The following is a 25,799-nucleotide window of genomic DNA, read 5'->3' on the forward strand; positions in this document are numbered from 1 at the left end:
TAGAATCTAACCCGGCCCTTCAATTACACAACCCTTTTAGAACCTACAATCTAATGGTTTGGGACTCAAGCAATTAGGCCACTCGGTTCTGTTTTCTACCTCTGCACCGATTTTCCTGTTCCTCTCCTGAAGACATCAACTGGTCCCATTCCACAGGCACTGGTGGATACTCTCCAGCACCGCACCCAGTGGCCGTTCTCCATGAACAAGGCTGAACGTTGAGCTTTAGCCGCTATTCCATTGTGGTAGCCATCACAGGCAGACTCGACTATGATCTGTCCCACCGTCCACATGCTCCCTCCCTTCAGCAGGAGCAGAAACCCTGGTTGATATTGTAGTGTATGTACCCGTCTACCTTTAAGGGAACTATTGAATGTAACCGTTCACCTTTAAGAGGACTACTTTCGGTGTGGCACTATTTGTTTGGCTTCTGTATACTGTAATACCGATAGTGACCACACCAGTATATAAGTGTTGAGGCAGGATTGCTGGGGCAGATTCGCCCGGACCTTCGAATAGTAAAGACCTGTTTGTTTGTTACTTCTGAAGTCTGTGTATTTATTAACTGCACAAACCACAGACTTTACAGTGGCGACGAGTCCGATCGTACCCTGCGGCAAGATTACCAAAGCAAGAAGAGCGTCGAAGAGAGGCAACCGCCCTCGTCGTGCTGCTGGAAGAAAACACGAGGCTGCAGCAGGAGAAAAGCAGGAAGACCAACAACAAAAGCTGTATCAGCAACAGGCACTGACTACCCTTCTGCCACGGTGCGGAGTGAGCCGACCAGCAAGAAACAAGGCGGCCGAAGAGACTGTGAGTAGGGGAAGGTGTAGAAGTATCCGGAGGATAAGGGCAGAGCACGCGACCTCGGTCGAGGGGGAGCTGTGCCGGCCAAAAGTCGGGTCCAACGGCGTCGGGTGACAGCCGGACCGCGATCGGCGGGAAAAATCCGGGCAGCGACCGCAGCCACGAAGCGCTGAGCCTGCGAGTAGGCGCGGGAAGAGAAACCCAGCCGCAGCCGGGGAGGGAAACACCGGTCTGCGAGAGGGCTGGGGAGGCGAGCGGGAACCGTGCGGGTGAGAGCCGGGTGCGGAGAGAGAGACTGCGAGGAGCCAGTCCAGCGGCTGAGCTGTTCTCCACCAACGGGGTGCTCAGAGCCAGCAAAACCAAACGTGCGGGAGTGGGAGAGAGACACAGCCGAAAACGGGGTGAGAGACTGCGCGAGAGCCAGTCCAGCGGCTGAACTGTCCTCCGTTAACGGGGTGTACCCAGCGCCGGTAGAGCCGTGCGGGCGGGAGGAAAAGACAGAGCCGAGTAAGGGGAGCTGTGCGGAAGCCAGCCAGCGGCTGAACCTGTCCGCTGTGGGGAAAGCGTACCCCTTCCACCAGGGAAGAAACGCGGGAAGCCGCCATTAGGCGGGGAAGACGATTGAAGTGGGCGGGGCGAGAAGGAAAGAGCGGGAAACCGCCATTTTCGCGGGAAAACCACCATCTTAGAAATAAACAAATAAATAAGAATACTTGAAGAAATACTTGTGTTGTACCCAAGGAAAGAAAGATGCCTAAGCGGGCGGTCATCAACGAGTTCAATTCGGAGATAGAAGACTGGGCCACGTACGTAGAACGTATTGAGATACATTGTAAGGCTAACAAAATAGCTAAGGAGGAAAAAGCTTTAACCTTACTTAACATGATGGGTGCGAAAACATTCGGGGTGTTGAAGAATCTTCTCTCACCAGCTAAACCGGCAGATCAGACTTTCGATGATATTGTAGCAGTGCTGAAGGATCACTTGAACCCCACACCGTTGATGCTGGCTGAACGATTCAAATTCTACGCAAGAACGCAGAGGAAAGACGAAAGCAATGCGGAATACTTGGTCGAACTGCGTAGGATAGCGAAATACTGCCAGTTTGGAGGGAATCTGACAGAGGCACTGCGTGACAAGTTCGTATGCGGATTGTCCAAAGAAGGAACGCAGAAGCGACTACTGGAAGAAAATGACCTCACACTGGACAGGGCTGTCCTCATAGCTGCATCGCACGAAGCCGCAGCGAAAGGAACGGCGGAAATGCAGCTAAAGGCGGCGGCACTAGGGGTGGACCAAATTACTTCGAGCACAACAAAATGCTACCGTTGTGGGAAGACAACACACGACCAGAATCAATGCTGGGGTAAAAACCAAGAATGCAGGAAATGTGGCAAGATTGGGCACATAGCTAAGGTATGCCGGTCAGGAGCAACGTACAACAATAAGAAGTCACCACAAAAATGGTACGGAAAGGTACAAGAGGTGACTAAGAAGAGTCTGAGGGAACAGAAGTCGGTCTCACACTCCAAATGCAAAGGACTGGACAGTCTGAGAATTCACAACGTGAGCAATGAAGCTGACCGACAAACTATCTGGATAACGCTACAGATTGCAAAGGTCCAAGTAAAAATGGAAGTGGACACCGGATCGGCGTTGACGGTCATGAATAAGCATGACTATAAGAAATTTTTCAAGCATATTCCACTACGGGATACGGAACTAGTACTACAGACATACACGGGGCACAAAGTATTCCCCATCGGTATGATAGAAGTCAAGGTGAGATACAAGGATAAAGATCATCACCGGTTGGACCTGTATGTATTGCCTGAGGGAGGACCACCACTTCTGGGACGGGAGTGGATCTGAAAAATAAAATTGGACTGGCAGTCGCTAAACACCATGACGGTGGATTCCGAAAAAGAGGATGTCAAACCTGAACGGTTGTCCAGAATATTGGACGAAGCTAAGGAGGTATTCCAGCAAGGACTGGGAACACTGCGAGGTATTAAAGCAAAGGTTAAGATTGCAGAAAATGCAAGCCCAAAGTTTTTTAAGGCCAGATCAGTACCTTACGCAATACGACCAGCTGTGGAGGCAGAACTGGAAGAACTTGAACGATCAGGGGTTCTGTCAAAAGTGGACTGGAGTGAGTGGGCCACGCCCATTGTTCCCGTCATGAAGTCCTCACCGAGTAATAAGCCAGGGGGACCGGGGAAGGTCCGTATCTGCGGAGATGTCAAGATTACTGTGAATCCGGTGCTTCACACGGTACAATACCCGCTTCCGCGGATTGAAGATATCTTTGCTTCGTTGGCTGGAGGGAAACATTTCACGAAAATAGATCTGGCTCAAGCATATCTACAGATGGAGGTCGAGGAAGAGTCACGCCAGTACCTCACCATCAACACTCACAGAGGCTTGTATCGCTACAATAGACTGGTCTTTGGGGTAGCTTCGGCGCCAGCAATTTGGCAGAGGGCCATGGAACAGGTGTTACAAGGAATTCCAAGCACGCAGTGCTACTTAGGTGACATTTTAATCACGGGAAAAGATGAGGAAGAACACCTCACGAATTTGAAACTGGTACTCACCAGGTTGAAGGAGTATGGCCTTCGGGTTAATCGCAAGAAGTGTGAGTTCTTCCAAAAACGGATCTCATACTGCGGTCATGTTATTGACCGAGAGGGACTGCATAAGTCACCCGAAAAGATAGAAGCGGTCGTGAAGGCCCCCGCTCCAGGAAACGTATCACAGTTAAGATCATTCTTGGGGTTGATTAATTACTATCACAAGTTTCTGCCAAATTTATCCACGGTACTGCATCCGCTGAATGACCTGTTGCGGAAAGAAACACCATGGAAGTGGAGTGAAGAATGCAAAAAGGCTTTTCGCAGAAGCAAGGAGTTGATTACCTCTGAAGAAGTGTTGGCTCATTTCAACCCAGCATTACCCCTTCGTCTAGCTTGCGATGCTTCCCCGTACGGAATTGGGGCAGTACTCTCGCACAGGCTACCAAATGGCTCGGAAAGGCCAGTGGCTTTCGCGTCCCGATCATTGACACCCGCGGAGTGAAATTACGCCCAAATAGATAGGGAGGCCCTCAGTCTTGTGTGGGGCGTGAAGAAATTCAACCATTACCTACAATGTAAAAAGTTCACATTGCTGACAGACCACCAGCCGTTGGTGTCCATATTCAACCCAAATAAGGCCGTTTCCACCATGACAGCACAAAGGTTACAAAGGTGGTTCGTGTTACTTGGGGCACACCAATACGAAATTGAGTACAAAAGGTCTAAACAGCATGGAAATGCTGATGGGTTGTCACGCTTGCCATTGCCGATGGTAGAAGAAGCGAGTATAGTGGACCCAGTAGAGTTGTTCCACTCATCCATAGTGGAGTGTCTACCGATAACAAACTCAATGATTGAGAATGAGACAAGGAATGACCCGAATCTTTCACGAGTCTATGATGTAACGGTGGAGGGATGGCCAGCACAGAGCGAACCAACACTGCAAGCATTTGCACAGAGGAAAGAACAACTGTTAGTGTGTCGAGGAACCCTGATGTGTGGATCTAGAGTGGTGATTCCACCCAAACTCCAAAAGAAGGTGCTAAAGGAGCTGCACGAAGGACATCTGGGGGGAGTAAAGATGAAAAATCTAGCAAGAGCGTTTGTGTGGTGGCCAGGCATTGATGGAGACATAGAGGAGATCACGAAGAACTGCCTAGGATGTCAGAGGGTTCAGAACGCGCCACCCCAGGCTCCTCTGCATCCATGGGAGTGGCCCTCATCGCCTTGGCAAAGAGTACACATCGACTTTGCTGGTCCATTTATGGACTCGATGTTTCTAATAGCGGTGGATGCCCACTCCAAGTGGCCGGAAGTAATTAAGATGACCACCACCACGACGGAAAAAACCATCACAGTGTTAAGGACTATGTTTGCTCGGAATGGCCTGCTGGAACAGATCTGTTCTGATAATGGACCACAATTTGTGTCCGAAGAATTCAAGAAATTCTTAAAGAGCAATGGGGTTAAACATTACGCGTCAGCCCCATACCATCCCGCCTCCAATGGATTGGCTGAAAGGTTTGTCCAGACCTTCAAGAAGGCCGTAAAGGCCATGAGTAATGAAAATATAAGTCTGCAACATAAGGTGGATAGCTTTTTGTTGGCATACCGAAATGCGACACATGCGGTCACAAATCAAACTCCCGCAATGATGTTCTGTAATAGACGCCTAAGATGCCGGCTGGATTTACTAAAACCAAACGTCAGAAGAGACGTAGAGAACCGGCAATTCCAGGGCATGAACGACAGGGTCACTAGATCTTTCCAGATTGGTCAACGAGTTTTGGCCCAGGACTACCGTACTGAGAAATGGCAGCCTGGAACTATTGGGAAAAGGCTGGGGCCATTGATGTACACCGTGGACATTGGAGACAATATAATAAGGCGCCATGTTGACCAAATCATAGGGTCCGCCACCAATGGGCAACCGACTTCACCACCTTCTCCGGGTAATGTTGAAACTGAGATACCCAGAACACCTACTTCCGATCTAGTGATACTGGAGTCAGCTGAACCTGACACGGCTTTTCAAGCCGAATCGACCTTGCCAGAAGCACCTCCTAGCCCGCCTGAAATGACGACACCACTGCGGCGTTATCCGGACAGAATCCGGAAACCCCCGGAAAGACTGAATCTATGAACTGTTTTACATAAACCTGTATATATGTTAGAATGTATGTTCACTATGGACTTAGTAAGTAATAAGCTAAAAAGGGAGGATTGTAGTGTATGTACCCGTCTACCTTTAAGGGAACTATTGAATGTAACCGTTCACCTTTAAGAGGACTACTTTCGGTGTGGCACTATTTGTTTGGCTTCTGTATACTGTAATACCGATAGTGACCACACCAGTATATAAGTGTTGAGGCAGGATTGCTGGGGCAGATTCGCCCGGACCTTCGAATAGTAAAGACCTGTTTGTTTGTTACTTCTGAAGTCTGTGTATTTATTAACTGCACAAACCACAGACTTTACAGATATTCCCCTCCCTCCTCTGGGGTGCTGAGGGTCATTGGAACACATTATTTCCAGATGATCCAGCGTGTCCTTGCATACCTTGGGGTTTGTTCTTTGCTGCAGTCGCCTCTCTTCCCTTTCTCGCTGCAGCCGCTCAAATTCTTCACGTATTTCAACTGCTGCTTTCTTCCTTTCCACTACCTGTAAAAACAAAATAAAGCATCAATTCACAAGCTGCAGCATTACACATAAACTACAAACAATGGTTACAGCTTCTTGTATGATAGGTGGCCTAAAAATTGCAGTTTTCTAAATAAGTCAAAAAAAAGCCCTGCATAACTTCAACCTCTCCCACTCAGAACTGGTAAACAGTGCCCCCTGGTGGCTAAGCTGGTTGAAGCAGTGAGCGTTGAGCCAGACCAGACAGGTCTCAGGTTTTGCACTCTTGTGTAGAGTTAGCGGATATCAGCTGGGTTGGCAGGGCCAATTTAATAGCCCTCAGCCTCAGTGGGGAGGGAAAAACAGCAACTTATTAAGACGACTTCAACAGAACCTCCCTATCCCGCATCCCCCACCATCGATGAGGACAAGAGCAGCAATGCCTTGGTAACACCATCCTGACTTGGGCATTCCATCATTGTTGCTGTGTTAATATCCTGGAACTCCCTACCTAACACCATTGTGGGAGCACCATCACCACAAGGATGGCAGCAGTTGAAGGAGAAGGCCCACCACCACCTTTGCAAGGTACAGGAAACTCTCGATTTACCAGCACCTAAATAACCGGAAATTTCTGTTAACCGGCAAAATTCAGGAGTAGGCTCAGGTAAGTTTTACTTCATATTACTGGCCGTTCCTGGGTCTGTGGCTGTGTAACCGGGGTTCCTGCACTTGTTGCTGAGCAACAGGGATGCTTGGTCTGTGGCCGGGGTTCCTGCACCTGTTGCTAAGCAACAGGGAAGCCTGGATTTGTTGCTGTGTACGGAACTCTCGTACCTTTTAACTATACCGCTCTGTAATCCGGACTTTTTGATAAACCGGCACCACGCCGGTCCCGGATAAAAAAAAAGTTTCCTCTTATCTAGAGATGAGCAGCCAGTAATTAAAGCCTTGCCAGTATCGTCCACATCCCATGAACACATTTTTAAAAAGCCAGGGCCCCGTTCCAGATTGCCATCCAGTTATCCCTGATGCCAGGTGCGCACATGTGGACAACAGGCGAGGACAGGATCAGGCTCGGCCATGATTCCCGTCAACACTCAATGCACAGGCTCAAACGAGAGGCAAGGTAGCACAGTATCCATGGAACTATACCAGAGCAAGGAGTCAACGTCTTCAGGGGAGAAAATTGGGAAAGAGGGGGAAGCTCAGCCCAGTAACGTCTAAAGTAGATGTGAGTTGGTACGCTTAAGAACAGGGGAAGGGCAAGGTTGAGAAATCTAAGAATTGGACATGAATTTGATCAACGACACCTTATGCAAGGCCTGATGGACAATTCAACAGCGACAGTCAGAGATTGGGGAACATGCCTTCTGAGCAGTGGGTACAATATTTTACAAAATGGGAAAGAACATAAAGGGGCTCACTACCCCATCCCATAATATCAGCTTCTTAAATGGAAGGGTGCACAATGACTTACAAAGAAAGAAAAACAGATTTGCATTTATATAGCGCCTTTCATGACCACCGGACATCTCAAAGCGCTTTACAGTCAATGAAATACTATTTGAAGTGGAGTCACTGTTGTAATGTGGGAAACACGGCAGCCAATTTGCGCACAGCAAGCTCCCACAAACAGCAATGTGATACTGACCAGAGTTATGTTGGTTGAGGGATAAATATTGACCAGGACACCGGGGATAACTCCCCCGCTCTTCTTCGAAATAGTGCCCCGGGATCTTTTACGTCCACCTGAGAGAGCAAGACGGGGCCTCGGTTTAACGTCTCATCCGAAAGAAATGGAGTGTCAGCCTAGTTTTATGTGCTCAAGGTCCTGGAGTGGGACTTCAACCCACAAACTTCTGACTCAGAGGCGAGGGTGCTACCAACTGAGCCACAGCTGACACAGGGTAAAAAAATCCAAATGATGCGCTATCAATTACTCATAAAAGACTGAGAGTTAGAAGAGTAACCAAAGGCTTTTATTAACAACAGAATGGAGGTCTGCCTCGCGTGGTCGACCGGTCCATGATACTCAGGGCTGGGGAGCAGTCACCTTTATACTAGGACCTGTGGGAGGAGTCAGCCGAGGCATGTCCAGGCATGTACACAGTGGAATACAAACAGGACAAACAGGAATACAAACAGTGGTTTACCACATTCACCCCTTGTTTAAAATTGAGTCCGGCGGGGTGAAGTGTATTAAAAGTTAGTGTATTGGAGTCTCTCCGGAGGTCTTGTCTGCCGCTGTGATCTGCGTGGCGACGGCAGGGGTAGTGAAGTTTCCGGCGTCGAGTCCAGCGTAGGCTGTGGCACAGGCGTGTCGTCCTCGTAGATGTCGAGCGGGTCGCGGGGCCCAGGCCTGCCGTCTGCTGGGGCTGGATATCGGATCGTGGGGGGGGGGGGGGGTGGTAGTGGGTAGTGGGTTACTGCGGCCCCCGAGGGTGCAAGGTCTCTTATGGAGACTGTGTCCTCCCGCCCGTCCGGGTATGCGATGTAAGCATACTGGGGGTTGGCGTGGAGGAGGTCGACCCTCTCGACCAGGGGGTCCGTTTTATGGGTCCTCACGTGTCTTCTCAGTAGGACCGGCCCTGGGGACGTCAGCCATGGCGGTAGCGATGTCCCCGATGTGGACTTCCTTGGGAAGACAAACATTTTCTCATGAGGGGTGGCGTTAGTGGCAGTGCAGAGCAGTGACCGAATAGAGTGGAGCGCATCCTGCCAGCGGGATGTTGGAAGGCCCCTAGACTTTAAGGCTAGCAGGACGGCCTTCCAAACTGTCGCATTTTCTCTTTCCACCTGTCCGTTCCCCCGGGGGTTGTAACTGGTGGTCCTGCTTGTGGCAATACCCCTAGTTAGCAGGTACTGACGGAGTTCGTCGCTCATAAACGATGAGCCCCGGTCGCTATGGATATAGCTGGGGAAGCCGAACAGGGTGAAGAGGTTGTTCAGACATTTAATGACCGTGGCACTGGTCATGTCCGGGCAGGGGAAGGCGAACGGGAAACGGGAGTACTCATCAATAATATTGAGGAAGTACACATTGCGGTCGGAGGAGGGGAGAGGCCCTTTAAAATCGACGCTCAGGCGCTCGAAGGGGCGAGTGGCTTTTATCAGGTGGGCCCTGTCTGGTCTATAAAAGTGCGGTTTGCACTCAGCGCAGACTTGGCAGTTCCTGGTCATGGTCCTGACCTCCTCAATAGAGTAAGGCAGGTTGCGGGCCTTGATGAAGTGGAAGAACCTGGTGACCCCCGGGTGGCAGAGGTCATTGTGGAGGGCCCGCAGTCTATCGATCTGCGCGCTGGCGCAGGTGCCACGCGATAGCGCATCCGGGGGTTCATTTAGCTTCCCGGGCCGGTACAAGATCTCGTAGTTGTAGGTGGAAAGTTCGATTCTCCACCTCAAGATCTTGTCATTTTTGATTTTGCCCCTCTGCTTGTTGTTAAACATAAAAGCAACTGAACGCTGGTCAGTGAGCAGGGTAAATCGTTTTCCGGCCAGGTAGTGCCTCCAATGACGCACAGCCTCCACAATCGTCTGGGCCTCCTTCTCAACAGCGGAGTGTCTGGTCTCCGGGCCTTGGAGGGTTCGTGAAAAGAAGGCCACGGGTCTCCCCGCCTGATTGAGGGTAGCGGCCAGGGCAAAGTCGGACGCGTCGCTTTCCACCTGGAAGGGGATGGATTCGTCCACTGCGTGCATGGTGGCTTTGGCAATGTCCTCCTTGATACGGTGGAAGGCTAAGCGGGCCTCTGCCGTCAAGGGAAAAGAGGTGGACTTGATCAGCGGACGGGCCTTGTCCGCATAGTAGGGGACCCACTGGGCGTAATAGGAGAAAAACCCTAGGCACCTCTTCAGGGCCTTGAGGCAGTGGGGCAGTGGAAGTTCCATAAGGGGACGCATCCGGTCGGGGTCGGGGCCGATGACTCCGTGTTCCACAACACAGCCAAGGATGGCGAGGCGGTTTGTGCAGAATATGCACTTCTCCTTGTTATATGTCAGGTTTAGGAGTTGGGCGGTGCGGAGGAATTTTTCGAGGTTTGCGTCATGGTCCTGCAAGTCACGGCCGCAGATGGTCACATTGTCCAGATATGGGAAAGTGGCCTGCAACGCATTTTGATCTACCATCCGGTCCATCTCCCTTTGGAAGACGGAGACCCCGTTGGTGACGCCAAAGGGAACCCTAAGGAAGTGATAGAGGCGGCCGTTTGCCTCAAAGGCAGTGTACTGGCGGTCCTCAGGGCGGATGGGGAGCTGGTGGTACGCTGATTTCAGGTCAATGGTCGAGAAGACGCGGTACTGCGCGATCTGGTTGACCATATCAGCTATACGGGGGAGTGGGTAGGCGTCCAGCAGGGTGTAGCGATTTATTGTCTGGCTGTAGTCGATGACCAGGCGCTGCTTCTCGCCGGTCTTAACGACCACAACCTGGGCTCGCCAGGGGCTGGTGCTGCCCTCAATAATCCCTTCTTTCAGGAGCCGCTCCACTTCGGTTTTAATGAAAACCCTGTCCCCGGCACTGTATCGCCTGCTCTTTGTGGCGATGGGCTTACAGTCGGGGGTGAGGTTAGCAAACAGTTGGGGGGGGGGGGGGGGGGGGGGGTGACTCTGAGTGTGGAGAGGTTGCACCTGGTGCGCGGCGGGCAGTTTGGAAGCTGCTGGCTGCGGACTGTGAGTGGGGGTAGGGGTCCACCGTACGCCATCTTAACACTTTTAAGGTGGCACTGAAAATCTAACCCCAGCAGGACGGCAGCGCAGAGGTCAGGCAGGACCAGAAGTTTAAAATGATCGTACACGGTCCCGTCTACTACGAGTGTCACCACGCAGTAGCCGCCGATGTCCGCCGACTGGGACTCGGAGGCCATAGAAATCCGCTGTTGCGCAGGCAGGACTGGGAGAGAGCAACGCCGCACCGTGTCGGGGTGGATGAAGCTCTCCGTGCTCCCAGAGTCAAAAAGGCAGATTGTATCGTGACCATTTACCTTAATGTCCATTGTGGAACTGGCCAGTTGGTGCGGTCTCGCTTGGTCCAGTGTAACGGATGCCAGCGTAGGGGTCGGTGTGTCGCTGCGGGTATCAGATGAGGCGGTGTCGGGGGCCTGCTGCGTCCCGGCTGTCGTCCAAGATGGCGGCGTCCATGATCCCCATGTGGCTGGAGGCGTCCAAAATGGCTGCTGTACCGGTGATTCGCACATGGCCGGGGAGGTCCAAGATGGCGGCCCGCATGGCCCACACGCGGCGCTGCTGGGGTTCGGGGTGGCTTTGGCCCTGCAGACGCTAGCGTAGTGTCCCTTCTTCCCGCAGCCCGAGCAGATCGCGTTTTTCGCCGGGCAGCGCGCTCTGGGGTGTTTTGCCTGGCCACAGAAGTAGCATTTCTGGCCTTGGGGCACTGCTGTCTGGCCTTGGGACACTGCTGCGGTAGTTGGGCCGTTGTTGGGGTGTGGCTGGGGTGGCACGGCGCTATGAGGCGGTCCTACCGTGTCCCAGGCTGTCATTCCCCGCGGCGTCCACGGTGCAGAGGAGTAGGCATCCATGCCCTGGTAGGCTGCATCCAACGATAGTGCGAGTTCAGAGGCCTTGTTGAGGTCGAGGTTACTCTGCTCCAACAGTCGCTGTCGGGTGTAATTGGATCTGTGGCCCGCTACAAAAGCGTCCCGGATAAGTTCCTCTGTGTACACGGCGGCCTTTACATCCTTACAACCACAGGCCCGGCCAAGCACAGACAGTGCCTGAAGGTATTCCACGGTCGATTCCCCAGGTTGTTGTTTACGACTCCCCAGGAGGTGCCTGGCGTACACTTCGTTCACTGGGCGCGTGTACTGGTCCTTGAGGAGCTTGATAGCGTCCGCGTACGAGGTCGCGTCTTGGATGACCGAGTACACTCGGTGGTTCACTTTGGAGGTCAGGACATCCAGTTTGTCCTCTTCCGATTTGATTGCTTCGGAGGCGGTCAGGAATTTTTCGAAACACTTAAGCCAGTGAGTAAACTTGGTGGATGAGTCCGCCTCCCGATGATCTAAGTCCAGGCATGCTGGTGTGAGGATCTTCTCCATTATAAAAATGTTGTTAATAAAATTGATGCGCTATCAATTACTCATAAAAGACTGAGAGTTAGAAGAGTAACCAAAGGCTTTTATTAACAACAGAATGGAGGTCTGCCTCGCGTGGTCGACCGGTCCATGATACTAAGGGCTGGGGAGCAGTCACCTTTATACTAGGACCTGTGGGAGGAGTCAGCCGAGGCATGTCCAGGCATGTACACAGTGGAATACAAACAGGACAAACAGGAATACAAACAGTGGTTTACCACACTGGACCTCATGTTTTTCAGGCAGCAGCTCGGGGCTTCAATTTCATTATTCAGCCCGTGAGCAATCTTTAAGCATTTGCAATATGTGTTTAATCGCAAACACTACGGTCACCAAGATTTCAGTGCCTCCTGCTGCACCACTGACAATTTTACCAGTTCCCACACCAGGAAATCTGTTAGATTATTAATTTAGCGCTGGTTTAGGGGACAGTTTGGGCTGTGGGCTCACACTCATTGGGAACCGGTTCGAGAATACCCAAACTTCTTTCAAGCAAGATCCTTACAGCCAGCAGAGAAAGAGTCTTATAACTTGGGTCTAAGCCTGGGTCCAGCCTTTGGAGAGAAGTGCTAGGGATAGAATATTGCCTTACCTCCCATCCTTCCATTTCCAGGCCCTTTTTCCCATAGATGTCATAGATGGCTCGGTTCTGGGGATCACTAAGTACTGTCAAGAGAAATAGGGAAAAAAACAAGGATTCAGAACAAACTGATCTTTAAAAACCAGGAGAGCCACGGTGTACAAGACACAGGATGCTGTGATTCTGCATACACACGGAATTTGTAACCTACATGGTGGTATGAGAGTGTCAGAGAGAGAGAGAGAAAAAGCGAGGGGAAAGTGGAAATAAAGCAGCACGCCCCATTTTTTTCCTGCCGCCCAAAGTACTTGCCTTCATATGCCTGGTGCACGAGGTTAAAGAGAGTCTCTGCCTGTTGTTTCAGATCAGGGTCTCGGTGCTTGTCTGGGTGGTAGAGCATACACAACCGGCGATAGGCAGCCTTCAGCTCGTCTTGTGTGGCCTGCGATCAACAGATCAATGAGCAACATTAAACACAAAGTAATATAGAAGCAAAGGTCGTTTCAAAGTGACCTGGTATAGCATCACTATGACAGTGCTGTTGTCTGATCCAGGAGTTTAATTTAGTCCTACCAGACACATTCTGTTGGAAGATACGTCACTCAGTCCTGTCTGTGTAAGGATCACTGAGGTGGGTGGCAGGGCAGATCATGACAGGGGAAAGCTGTGCTGGTACTGCTCACTCCCCTGAAAAGCAAAGCGCTGAATAAAAACTTCCTACTCACTCTCCATGGCTCCTTGGGTTAATGCAACACATTGTGTGCTACAGAGGCATATAGACCAGGACTATCCAAGGTGCTACCTGGGGAAACAATTGATGTCAGTACCTCAGGCTCGTAGGGGGAAGTGGAAAGGATAGAATTGGGCTTGGCTAAGATACCCCTCACAGCCTGCTGACACTCGCCGTCGCTGACACACACACACACACACACACACACACATTTATTGAACTTTGGATAGACGTGGCAAGTCTATTTCTAGAACCACAGGGAAGTTCAGGGGCATAATTAGAAGCTCTGAAAACCTGAAATTAAATGTAACGTCAGGAGCTACTTTCTCATACTTCTATCAACTTTTCTCTTGCCAATGCCATCTCTACCCCTCCTACAGATCCTGACTTTTGTTGGGCTACAGTTCCACAGGGACCAAATATACTATGGAACTTCCTCCAAGTGGCCATTCTTCGTGTATGGCCTTAGTGAGTTATAGCAGGTTATTCATAGGAATTGCTAGACAAAAAAAGACCACGGTCTATTTAGTTTGATGGCATGATACAACGATAATGGAGTTGTTGACTAATCAGAACAATCAATCTCTAGCAATTAGTCTACAACAGACGCAGACATGACGCAACGAAACCCCCAATGGTGGAGAGCTTTGGGAACCATAGATCCAAAGTCACCTGCTCCTCCCAAGCACGCTGCACTTGCCACACGTCATGTCTCAAATTACTCATATACTGTGTACCAAAATATTCTGTTCTAAGGAAAATCAATCCAATTTACATTTGAATGAATCAATACTAGCCGCTTCCACTGCCTCCCTAGGGAGTCATTTACCACTCACTTCAACGAGGGATATCAGAGCCCAGCTCGATCTTGTCCTCACTTGATGAGCACTTTCTAGCTGGGAGTCGCTGGATTACAATCAGGCGTGGAAATCCTAGTCAATTTTCTTTACCCTACTCCAGGAGCGCCCAGACCCATTGAAACACCCCGACTGCTGCCCCAGCCGAGATCAGCTGACTCAGCACGGGGTGTGAACCTGTGGCCTCGCTGGCTTGGATAGCCCAGCTCAAGCGATAAACCCGCCGAGCCATCACAGAACCTTAAGAATGGTTAAACACCACCAACTACCCCGACAGGCTACAAAAAGATTCTGAAAAAAAACTGCTAGACGCAGTTACGAACATTTATTTTCTGCAGTTATTTTGTGAATTTATTTTTTGTCATGTTTTGTAACAATTTTTCCCCTTTAACGTTTTGGAGAGTGGCACCTGTTGGTAGATTATGTAGTTCGAAACTCAGAAGCTTGAGAGACGACCTGTTCTTCTCTACCATTTTGCTCTCGGAGGAGTGTATCAGCAGAGTCACGGTAACTTTCTGGACAGTGCTTTCTTAATCCTCCACAGTGATAAATCACTTCCCTGGTTTTGCGGTTATGTCTAAAATTTCCCCCTTTTCCTGAAGATGTTGAATTTTATTAGCTCCACGTGCGCCCACCACCTCACCCAGCGACCATTCTTCATAGGCGAGCCTGGACGACGAGTATCAGCGGGGTGTTGAAGCATGAGGGAATATCAGTGCAGACCAATTCTGTCGTACTCAACGTTACCTTTACTCACTGGGCCAGAGAAAAACCCACTCAGATGTTATTCAAAATCGCTTAAGCTGCGCTCACTTAATAGGGGTCAGAGACTACTTGTGACCCGTCTTGCCTTCAACTGTACCTTGCAGCCAACTTATTGCTCTGTGTGTCTCTGGGCTCCATTCACTGGCTGCCCGGCTGTGGCATGTTGACTGCAGCGAGATTCAGTGCTGTTCCTTCTTTCTATTGCTCGCTAGTTAAATGGTAGAATCATAGAATAGTACAGCACAGAGGCCGTCATTCGGCCCATCGAGTCTGCGCCGGCTCTTTCGAAGAGCAGTTAGTCCCACTCCCTCGCTCTCTCCATAGCCCTGCAATTTGTTCTCCTTCAAAGTATTTAATTCCCTTTTGAAGGCTACTATTGAATCTGTATCCACCACCCAATCAGGCAGTGAATTCCAAATCCTAACCACTCCTTACATGAAAAAGTTGTTCTTCATGTCGCCTCTGGTTCTTTTGCCTTAAATCTGTGCCCTCTGGTTATTAACCCTTTAGCCATTGGAAATAGTTTCTCTTTATTTACTTTATCTAAACCCTTCATGATTTTAAACAGCTCTATCATATCTCCTTTTAGCCTTCTCTGCTCCAAGGAGAACAAGCCCAGCTTCTCCAGTCTATCCAAGTAACTATAATCTCTCATCCCTGGAACCATTCTGGTAAATCTCTTCTGCACCCTCTCCAAAGCCTTCACATCCTTCCTAAAGTGTGCTGCTTAGAATTGGACACAACACTCCAGTTGGGGCCGAACTAGTGTTTTATCTAGGTTTAACATAACTTCCTGGCTTTTGTACTTTATGCCTCTATTTATAAAGCCCAGGAACCCACATGCTTCATTAACAGCTTTGTTAACCTGTCCTGCCACCTTCAAAAATTTGTGCACAAGCACCCCCAGGTCTCTCTCTTGTTGCACCCCCTTTAACACTGTACCACTGTCTCTCCTCATTCTTTCTGCCAAAATGTATCACCTCACACTTTCCTGCGTTGAATTTTATCTGCCATGTGTCCACCCATTCCACCAGCCTGTCTATGTCTTCTTGAAGTCTATTACAATCTTCCGCAGTGTTTACTACACTTCCAAGTTTCGTGTCATCTGCAAATTTCAAAATTGTGCCCTGTACCTCCAAGTCATTAATGTACATCAAAAACAGCAGTGGTCCTAATACTGAACCTTGGGGAACACCACTGTATACCTCCCTCCAGTCCGAAAAACAACCATTCACCACAACTCTTTTTTCTACCACTTAGCCAAATTTGGATCCAGGCTGCTACAGCCCCTTTTATCCCATGGACTTCAATTTTTCTAACAAGCCTAACATGGTACTTCATCAAACGCCTTTTGAAAGTCCATATACACAACAAAAAAATCATTCAAATGCTAGGGTGTCTTATCTGCATCAAACGTTTAACACAGCGATGAGGATGGGGTAACACTCCCGTCTAAGTCAGAACGTGCTGGGTTCAAACCGCACTCCAGACATCATAGCGAGTGGAGGTTGGGGCTCTGAATTTTGGTTTAACATCCAGCGGGATACTCACGTCCGGTGGGTGTGGGTATGTGTATGGGTGCCCCCCCCAACACACTCATCATATGGGTCACGGGAGCCCATAAAACCCTCCCGCTATATCGGACTAACCCCCCATCGACTGGTATAAAGACGATTACGGCCATGGAAGGAACGTCGCGTCATGGCCTGTCAGACTGTTAATCAGCCCGCGAGTCCTTTCACTACTTCACACTGTTCTATAAGGGTGAAGAGGGTGAAGATAGCTAAACAACAACATTGCTCGCTAGCAAAAATAGGTTAGGAGTCAAGGTTAATCCCAGCTGTTATGCAGCACATTGGCAGATTCCAGCTTCTATTGTGTCTCAAAAAAGAAACATTTCTGTCTGTTTTTTACCAACTTGAGTGAATGTACCAAGAGTTCTTTTGTCTTAGCGGAGAGAAAGACAATACAAAGCGGTCTAGTTTTGACAGGAGACAGCCAGCCACAGGCGGCGTCATTTCTTGCAAACAGCATCTAACCCGGTCAAGTCTGTTGGTCAATCTCTCAGTTTTGAAATGTTAGTGCATGGAGATTCGTGTCAGACACCCCAGGTATCAAGAGCAAAAAGACTCAAAAAAAGAGACTGTTCTGGACAACAGTTCTTGGGTTTTCACCACCTGTCTCCACATTGAGGTACTCTATTGCTTTGAAACAGTTTGTGTAGTAAGGACTCTACTCCAGTGTCTGGTCCTGTGTTACCCTGCTTATAAATAAATGTGACTGTTAGTTTTAGCCTGAATGCAATGGTCTGACTTAGGTATTTTCTGCCTTTGAAATGTGACGGGAGAACGTGGTGGACAGTCCGTGTAATCTCTGGTGCATTCCATGGTAAGAGGGTAACTATTAATCCTGTGGTACACTATCCCAGTCACTTCACACATTAGGCAACATGTTTGCTCATAGGAGATACAGGTCTGCTTATGAAAACTGGCTTTTCAGTATACACACAAGTTAAGAGTTGGGTAAAAGCCCAAATTGCAACAGCCAAGTGAAAAAGCCCCATTAAAGCAGTAGCATTTAACTGAACTATTCACCCAGAATCTCTCTTTCTTCCTGTGTGGAAGAAACATAGAAGATAGGAGCAGGAGTAGGCCATTCGGCCCCTCGAGCCTGCTCCGCCATTCAATGCAATCATGGCTGATCATCCAAGTTCAGTACCCTGTCCCTGCTTTCTCCCCATATCCCTTGATTGCTTTAGCCTTAAGAAATATATCCAACTCCTTCTTGAATATATTTAATGTATTGGACTCTACTGCCTTCTGTGGTAGAGAATTCCACAGGTTCACCACTCTCTGGGTGAAGAAATTCCTCCTCATTTCTGTCCTAAATGGCCTACCCCTTATCCTTAGACTGTGACCCCTGGTTCTGGACACCCCCGCCATCGGGAACATCCTTCTTGCATCTAGTCTGTCCAGTCCTGTCCTGTCAGAACTTTATAAGTTTCAATGAGATCCCCTCTCATTCTTCTAAACTCCAGCGAGTATAAGCCCAATCGACCCAATCTCTCCTCATACGTCATTCCTGCCATGACCTCTGGTTGACAACTGCCCACAGCGGCACAACTGAAATTAGGAGCTCACTGTACGGAGTCACAGGCACTGACCTACGTCTCTCATCTGTCCACGGTCCAGTCCGCTGCATTCCCGAGAGCAGCCATGTGACAAGACACCGGTTGGGACTGTGGCCCTCAACAGAAAGTTCTTCAGTAAAACCGTATCAAAGGACAGAGCGATAGGAATATTCTTGCAAAAACCATTTTTGTAAAACTGATTTTGGACAAGCTATTTACAATCAGACAATTTTCTGCAGCAAGATAGTAACTTTTTGTAAAAAAAATCATTCATTAAAAACTGAAATTGCTGGAAGCACACAGATCAGATCAGACAGCATCTGTAAAAACAGAAGTCATGTTATGCTGTTTTGGATGTAGACCTTTTCAGTTCTAATGAAGGATTCACACCCAAAATATTAAACTATTGATCCTCTTTCCAGATGTTGAATGACCAACAGTTACAGTTTAAAAAAAATCATTCATTATTTGGAAAAGATATTTCCTTGTCTCTCAGGATTTTCTCTCACTCCCCCTTGACACCAAGCAGTATTCCCAGCCAATGTTGCTTAATCAGCGTTACAAGGTGCACGAGAGCAGCCTGGATCTGGGTCAACTCTTCCAATTACCCTTCAGAGCCACCGCCTCTTCACCTCTGCTGCCAAACAGGTTGACGGAGATCAGAAACTCACCGCGCGCTATCGAGCCACACCACAGAATGCCGGAGCACCAACATTCCACAACAAAGGAGCTCTTAACCTCGCCGGCTTCTCTTTAACGCCACAGTGAAAAATCTGTCAATTAAAAACGGTTAATTCTGACAGCAAGGGAAAGAGAACTGTCTAGGTCATTCTACTCGCACCCATCAGGTGTACGAGAGGGTTAATCCCACAAAGCCAAAATGTACAAGAAACCTGACAGTTTTCATTAAGGGGAAGTAAAGACTAAAGGTAAAATATTGCTTGAACCTTTGATGCAGACAACCACATTACACACAGTTATTAATATAAAACCAAATTAGAAGCGAAGATCCCTGAATAGGCACTTCACGAACGACCTTCTCTCTCCGGTTATTTGACAAATTGTTTAATAATCTATCGATTATGTGATATAAGTGAACAGTTTCATTTCTTGTGAATATTGAATTCATTGAGACAGCAGATTGAATCGTCCATCACTGTTGAGTCCTTAAGGTCAGGTGTTCAATACTTGATGAATGATGACTTGTGTCTGAAATGGTTATAAAGTGCAAGGTACTGCCACCATCTAACTCAGTAACAAGCTGCATCAGTCAATTCAGCATTGTCAGTGGGATTTCAATAAAGTATAATGGTGGGTGTATGAAATTTTCTTATCCCCATCCTCCTTTTTCCACCAACTTTCTCTCTTCCCCCCCCACCCCCCCCACCACTTCCCCTGGGGCATGGCTGGGACTTGAGCCCAATATTCAGCCAAGTAGCACTTCTTCGCATCAGCCTGTTAGCCTATTGATCTGAAGGCGACACTGCAGCCAAGTCCAATCCTGTCCCCACTTGACGTCATATACATACTCTTTCCAGCAGGGGTGGCTGGATAGCAACCAGGACCCCTTGCTGGTTTGCTACTCAGTAGCCCAGCAGAGGCAAGGCTAATTGTAGCACCCCATCACATCAACAAGTCAGCACAGTGGCTCAGTGCCAAAGCAGGCGATGCATTTATAAACTGGCCAATCAGGCGAGCTGCAGAACAAGCGGCTAAGATTTTATACACAGTAGTTAAGTCACTTTAACTGGAAGGAGCACTACTGAGACTGTGACAGGAGGTCAGTGCCTCATGCTTTATGTAGCTCCAATCATCAGGTATTACATACACAGCATCACCCAGCAGCAGGGCTCAATGAAAGGAGCAGAACCGCCGGACAGTGGCTGACAGAAGTCAGTGGTTTGAAATATGGAACGATGTTTGCTGGAGTAAAGTTTATTTTTTTTAAAGCTGTGCACAAAAGATTTCCTGCACAGTGAGCAAGCAGTGGAGCTGGGATTCACTCAGTGGCCCATTAGGCCAGTCTCACAGTTAACCTACTTCGTGTTTGGCAAAAAAAGGTTTTGTCTTACAGATGTGTGTTAATTTTCAAGCCTCAGTTTTCTTAAGGCCGGATAGAAGGAGCTAAACTTTGCATCTAACCAATGCTGTACCTGACCTGGGAGTGTTTGATGGGACAGTGTCGAGGGAACTTTACTCTGTATCTAACCCGTGCTGTACCTGTCCTGGGAGTGTTTGAAGGGACCGTGTAGAGGGAGCTTTACTCTGTATCTAATCCGTGCTGTATTTTACCTGGGAGTGTTTGATAAGAGACAGTGTATAAGGAACTTTTCTCTGTATCTAACTCTTCTTGTACCTACCCTTAGAGTGTTTTATGAGACACTGTAGGAGTTTTATTCTGCATCTAACCAATGCTCTACCTAATTAGAGTATTTGATGGGACAGTATAGAAAGAGAGTTACTCTGTATCTAACCAATATGCTGTACCTGACCTGGGAATGTTCAATTCAAATACTGAATGCAATAAAGGGAAATGTTCCCCGAAATGGTTATCACTCACTTCAATTAAAATTTAAGAAAACATTCAAAGCGACAGACAATAAGATCTCAGGTAGAGTAACTAGTGTAAAAATCTCGACCCGAGGTTCACGTGCGGTGCTGGACCTCTAGTGAAGAACAGAAACAAACATTTACTCCATTTACTGATAACAAAATTGAAATGATTTTCAAAACACCAAAGAATTTGATGATTCAAAGTAACCGTACACACAAGGCAGCACAGGAGATATCAAGCATAGCAACCTAAATAGATAGAAAGATATTTCAAACACACCATCACTGGATGTAATGTATTAGCACCAATACGCTAGATCAATACTTGCACTTAAGCCAATATGTCGCATGATTCCCTTAATTCATCTCCTCAAATTGCTCCCACCGCCAGCGACAGGTCTGTATGCCCCAGTACTTCACTCCAGTTTATACAAATCTAGATAGATACAGCCCAGATTTAGGACAAATTCATGAATGTTGTCCAGCGGTTCTGCTCCTTTCATTGAGCCCTGCTACTGGATGTTTTTCAGTTCACGAGGACAGACAGCAGCATAAACATCTGACACCCACCATTACATTATGCTGACATCCCAGTGATTGCTCCGGGCAGAACCCAAGTTTGAAGGACAGTGTCGGTAATTGTTCTCGGGGTGCTTTTCACATTTGAAGTGGGGACATCACAAAAATGTAAGGGACGACACTGAATTATATGCATGTTACAGTGCCAATTCTTCTATCTGGAATATATTCAGCATTTTAAATCTGCTAAGTTCTGACTGTGAAAGTCATTCTTTGAAGTTCACCATTTTTCTCAATCTTTGATCTGGAAATTACATAGCATTTCTTGTCATTAAATTCCCACTTGTAAAAAAAATTAAATTATTAAAAATACAATTCTATCTCCTGATCCCATCCCATCTCCCAGCAAGCCATCCAGGCCTCTCACTCAATCGGGTCATCAGCCTGTTGGTTTTTCCCACTCTCAGCGGGGAATGCACTTGGCTCCTATCAGAGATCCGTGCCCACTCAAGGCAGTACGGCAGTAATTGGGAACTTGCTCTTGGAGCATGGTGCGGTGCCGGAGCGGTTGGGTAACATTCTTTTTATTCTGTCCAAATAATGCACCTTAAGCCAGAAGGGTGCATCAACATAACATTTCCATTTCCCACAAGCACTGAACCTCGTCAATCTTTTGGCAAGTTACACCCTCTGGATTGACACCCATTTGAAACAGAGTTGAGGTCAGGGCCAAAACATTCTAACTAATCCAGTCAATAATGGCAGGGATATGAGATGTCAGGGTCGCCACGTGTCCAGATTTGGAGCAGATGGTACAAGTTTTTGGACTGGAAAGTCTACAAATTTCTAAAATATAAACAGACGCCAAATTTGTCTCTTACTACAGGAGTTCATTTCTTCCACTTACTTGTGTGTCCTGTGATATGGAGGCTTCAGCTATTAAGAATATTGATTTTTTGGTCAGCAGCAAAGCAAACTGAGTCTTCAATCCCTGCCCCAGCCCTTTCTTGGGCTTAGCAAAAGGTTGTAACTCTAGGGGCTGTCACTCGGTTTATTTAGTATGTACTGTACATTGATACCAATACACTTGGCAACACACTTCTTGTACAATACCGTTAATTCATCACTACAAATCATGCCCATCACCAGCAACAGAACTGAAACATCAGTACTTCACTGAAGTGGGATACAGACAAAAATGCTCTCTCTACAGTTGCAGCCTATGGAGTCATGCCCATTTGAAACTGGGCTGAGCTCCACTCAGAATAATTTCTCACGAGATACATGCAGCTGTCAGATAGAGGAGACTCATTGATTCAGCCAGGTCTAAAAGGTTAAAGGACAGCTTCCGTAGGCATGGAGGCAGTTTCACTACCACCCCTTTTTAATCAAAAAATAAATAATCCAAAACACTAATGACTGGGACACATTGGTTTTAAGGATTTAAACCTCCACATTAAAAGACATAGAAGAAATGGACTTCTGTATGAAGTGACAAACTCGGCATCAATTTAGAAATTCATGGACCATTCAACAACTTCCATTTATTTAGCACCTTTAACGTAGTAAAACGTCTCAAGGAGCTTCACAGGAGTGTTATCAAACAAAATTTGACACTGAGCCACATAAGGAGATACTAGGACAGGTGACCAAAAGCTTGGTCAAAAGAAGTAGGTTTTAAGGAGCATCTTAAAAAGGAGGAGAGGTAGAGCGAGATGGAGGGGTTTAGGGAGAGTATTCCAGAACTTTGGGCCTAGGCAACTGAAGGCATGGCCACCAACAGTAGAGCAATTAAAATTGAGAATGTACAAGAGGCCAGAATTGGAGGAGCGGAGAAATCTTGGAAGTTTGTAGGGCTGGAAGAGGTTACAGAGATAGGGAGGGCCAAGGCCATGGAGGGATTTAAACACAAGGATGAGAATTTTAAAATCGAGACGTTGCCGGACCGGGAGCCAATGTAGGTCAGTGAGTACTGGGGTGATGTGTGAATAGGACTTGGTGCGAATAAGGAGATGGGCAGCACATTTTTGGATGAACTCAAGTTTACGAAGGGTGGTAGCTGGTTGGCTGGCCAGGAGAGCATTGGAACAGTCAAGTCTGGAGGGAACAATGGCATGGATGAGGGTCTTTGGAGCAGATGCGCTGAGGCAGGGGCGGAGTCGGGCAATATTACTGAGGTGGAAGTAGCTGGTCTTGATGATGGGAGTGGATATGTGGTGGGAAGCTCAGCTCAGAGTCAAATAGGACACCAAGGTTGTGAACGGTCTGGTTCTGCTTCATGCAGTGGCCAGGGAGAGGGATGGAGTCAGTCCAAAGTTGCACTAACTGTCCCAAATCTGGACAGATGCCAACCCCGTTATGTCACAAGTTTGCAAGGGCGAAATCTGGTAACTGTAGCGTCGCCGTTTTTCCACAAACCAAGTGGGCAAAGTGTGAAAATTTCACAACCGTTGGACAACTGAATTCCCAGTGACAACACCAGAGTCCTACACACTATGTGGCTATTTATAATAGTGCGAACAGGCTGAATAATGGGCAAGCAGCTAGAAACAAGTTTCTACAATGAGATCTAGATGTACGTGCGGCCGCTCTGCGGCTTACACGGCGTTGGCTGGGCCCCGCCGCAAACTGACTTGAGTGCCGCCAGGCGCCCGCGGCCAACAGTGGAAAACCGGCAGCGACTATAAGAGATTCCCGTCACCTCCTGACCGCTAAAAATAAAAGGGCCCTGGAGTGGCCGGCGTGCGCTGGTCCGAGCCTCCCCCTCACCTCCCTCCTGACGTTCAAAAGCGCGTAAAAGTCATCGTTGTTAATCTCCTCATCCACCAAGGCCGCCGCCATTGTCACCTTTCACCCCGCAGCGGGGCACACCAGCCGCGCCGATAAAGAGGTTTCTCCTCATCGCCCCAGCTCGTTCTTCCCAGCTCCTTTGTGCTGCCCTCTGCTGGCCTGGTATGACGAGGAGGACCAAATTGTTCTAAACCGCCTGAAGTGCAAAGTCATAAATGCAAAGTTTTTCCTTTTTTTAAAGGAAGGACTTGCATTTCTACAGCGCCTTTCACGACCACCAGACGTCTCAAAGTGCTTTACAGCCAATTAAGTACTTTTTGAAGTGTAGTCACTGTTGTAATGTGGGAAACAGGGCAGCCAAATTACGCACAGCAAGGTCCCACAAACATCAATGTGATAATGGCCAGATAATCTGTTTTTCTTATGTTGATGGGGGGATAAATATTGGCCAGGACACCGGGGATAACTCCCCTGCTCTTCTTCAAAATAGTGCTGTGGGATCTTTTACATCCATCTGAGAGAGCAGACGGGGCCTCAGTTTAACGTCTCATCTGAAAGATGGCACCTCTGACAGTGCAGCACTCCCTCAGCACTACACTGGAGTGTCAGCTGAGATTTATGTGCTCTGGAGTGGGACTTGGACCCACAACCTTCTGACTCAGAGGCGAGTGTGCTACCCACTGAGCCACAGCTGACATATAATGTAGGAAACGTGGCAGCCAATTTGCGCACAGCAAGCTCCCACAAACAGCAGTGTGATGATGACCAGATCATCTGTTTTTAGGTGTTGACCAAAGAACTTACAGTTATTATAGAAATAAATATTCTTTATTTATAATAGAGCACCTTTCAGGTCCTCAGGACATCCCAAAGATCTTCGCAGCCGATGAATTACTTTAGAAGTGTAGTGGCTGTTGCTACTTGGGCAAGCACAGTAGCCAATTTCTGCATAGCAAAGCCCCAGAAACATCAATGAGATAAATTACTTGTTTATCTATGCAATGCAAGGTCAGCATTTATCGCCCATCCCTAGTTGCCATGAGAAGGTGGTGGTGGGCTTGAACTAATGAGTAGCAGTTAAATATAACTGGGTGGCTTGCTAGGCGATTTCAGAGGGCAGTTAAGATTCAACCACGTGGGTGTGAGACGTATAAAGACAGCAGGTTTCCATCAGTAAAGGACATTAGTGAACTATTACGTCCGTGAATGATTGAGACACGGACAGCAGGAGTTAAACAAAAACACGTCTTTACTGGTGGAAGTCAATAGTGAAACTAAAACAACAGAGGCTCACTAGCGCCTTTTATACAGGGGTGGTGACTGCCAGTACTGCAGTCTGAGACCAGTTATTCTTTTAAAGGTACATACACAACAATTCCTCCCCTTTTAGATAAACGGTACATAACATTCATTTAACAACTAAATGATAACTAATTACAATCACAATTACTGTTGCAAGATACATTGGTTAAGTTTAAGCAATTATAAGTTCAGTCTTTGAGGAGGCTTCCTGATTCTGTCTGGATAACGCCTCTTTGGGGTATCAGGTTCTTCTGGCAATGTTGAGTCAGGATCAATGTCGTTGTTTGGTTCATCTGCTTCCAATATTACCGGTTCTGCGGGAGCTGCAATTGGAACGTCGATTTCATTACCAGGTGTATCAGATCGTGGTGTGGAGTTGACGCTTTCCAGTGACTCTAGAATCTGGTCAGCATGGCGTCTTACAATGCTCTCCCCAACGTCCACGGTATACATGAGAGGTCCTTGTCGTGTACAAATCGTTCCTG

At 48.0% G+C, this 25,799-nt stretch overlaps 1 protein-coding gene across 3 annotated transcripts in view; it reads right to left on the minus strand.

The window, feature by feature from the left end:
* The window catches only part of LOC147100710 (dnaJ homolog subfamily C member 11), a 65,265-nt gene extending 41,149 nt beyond the window's left edge, over nt 1–24,116 (minus strand). For 2 of the 3 annotated variants that reach the window (XM_085967239.1, XM_085967237.1), the window contains exons 1-4: nt 23,992–24,116; nt 12,981–13,110; nt 12,681–12,754; nt 5,943–6,044 (exon numbers count right to left, since the gene is read on the minus strand). In XM_085967239.1, the coding sequence (XP_085823365.1) occupies nt 5,943–6,044; nt 12,681–12,754; nt 12,981–13,110; nt 23,992–24,063 (378 nt within the window). In that variant the 5' untranslated portion in view covers nt 24,064–24,116. The remainder of the gene's footprint in view (nt 1–5,942; nt 6,045–12,680; nt 12,755–12,980; nt 13,111–23,991) is intronic. The other variant, XM_085967238.1, reaches the window with a different exon arrangement.
* Between the last annotated feature and the right edge of the window lie 1,683 nt (nt 24,117–25,799).

The sequence above is a fragment of the Somniosus microcephalus genome, chromosome 25, assembly GCF_052327205.1.
Source record: "Somniosus microcephalus isolate GS21.2 chromosome 25, FLI_Smic_1.0, whole genome shotgun sequence".
Lineage (NCBI taxonomy): Eukaryota > Metazoa > Chordata > Chondrichthyes > Squaliformes > Somniosidae > Somniosus > Somniosus microcephalus.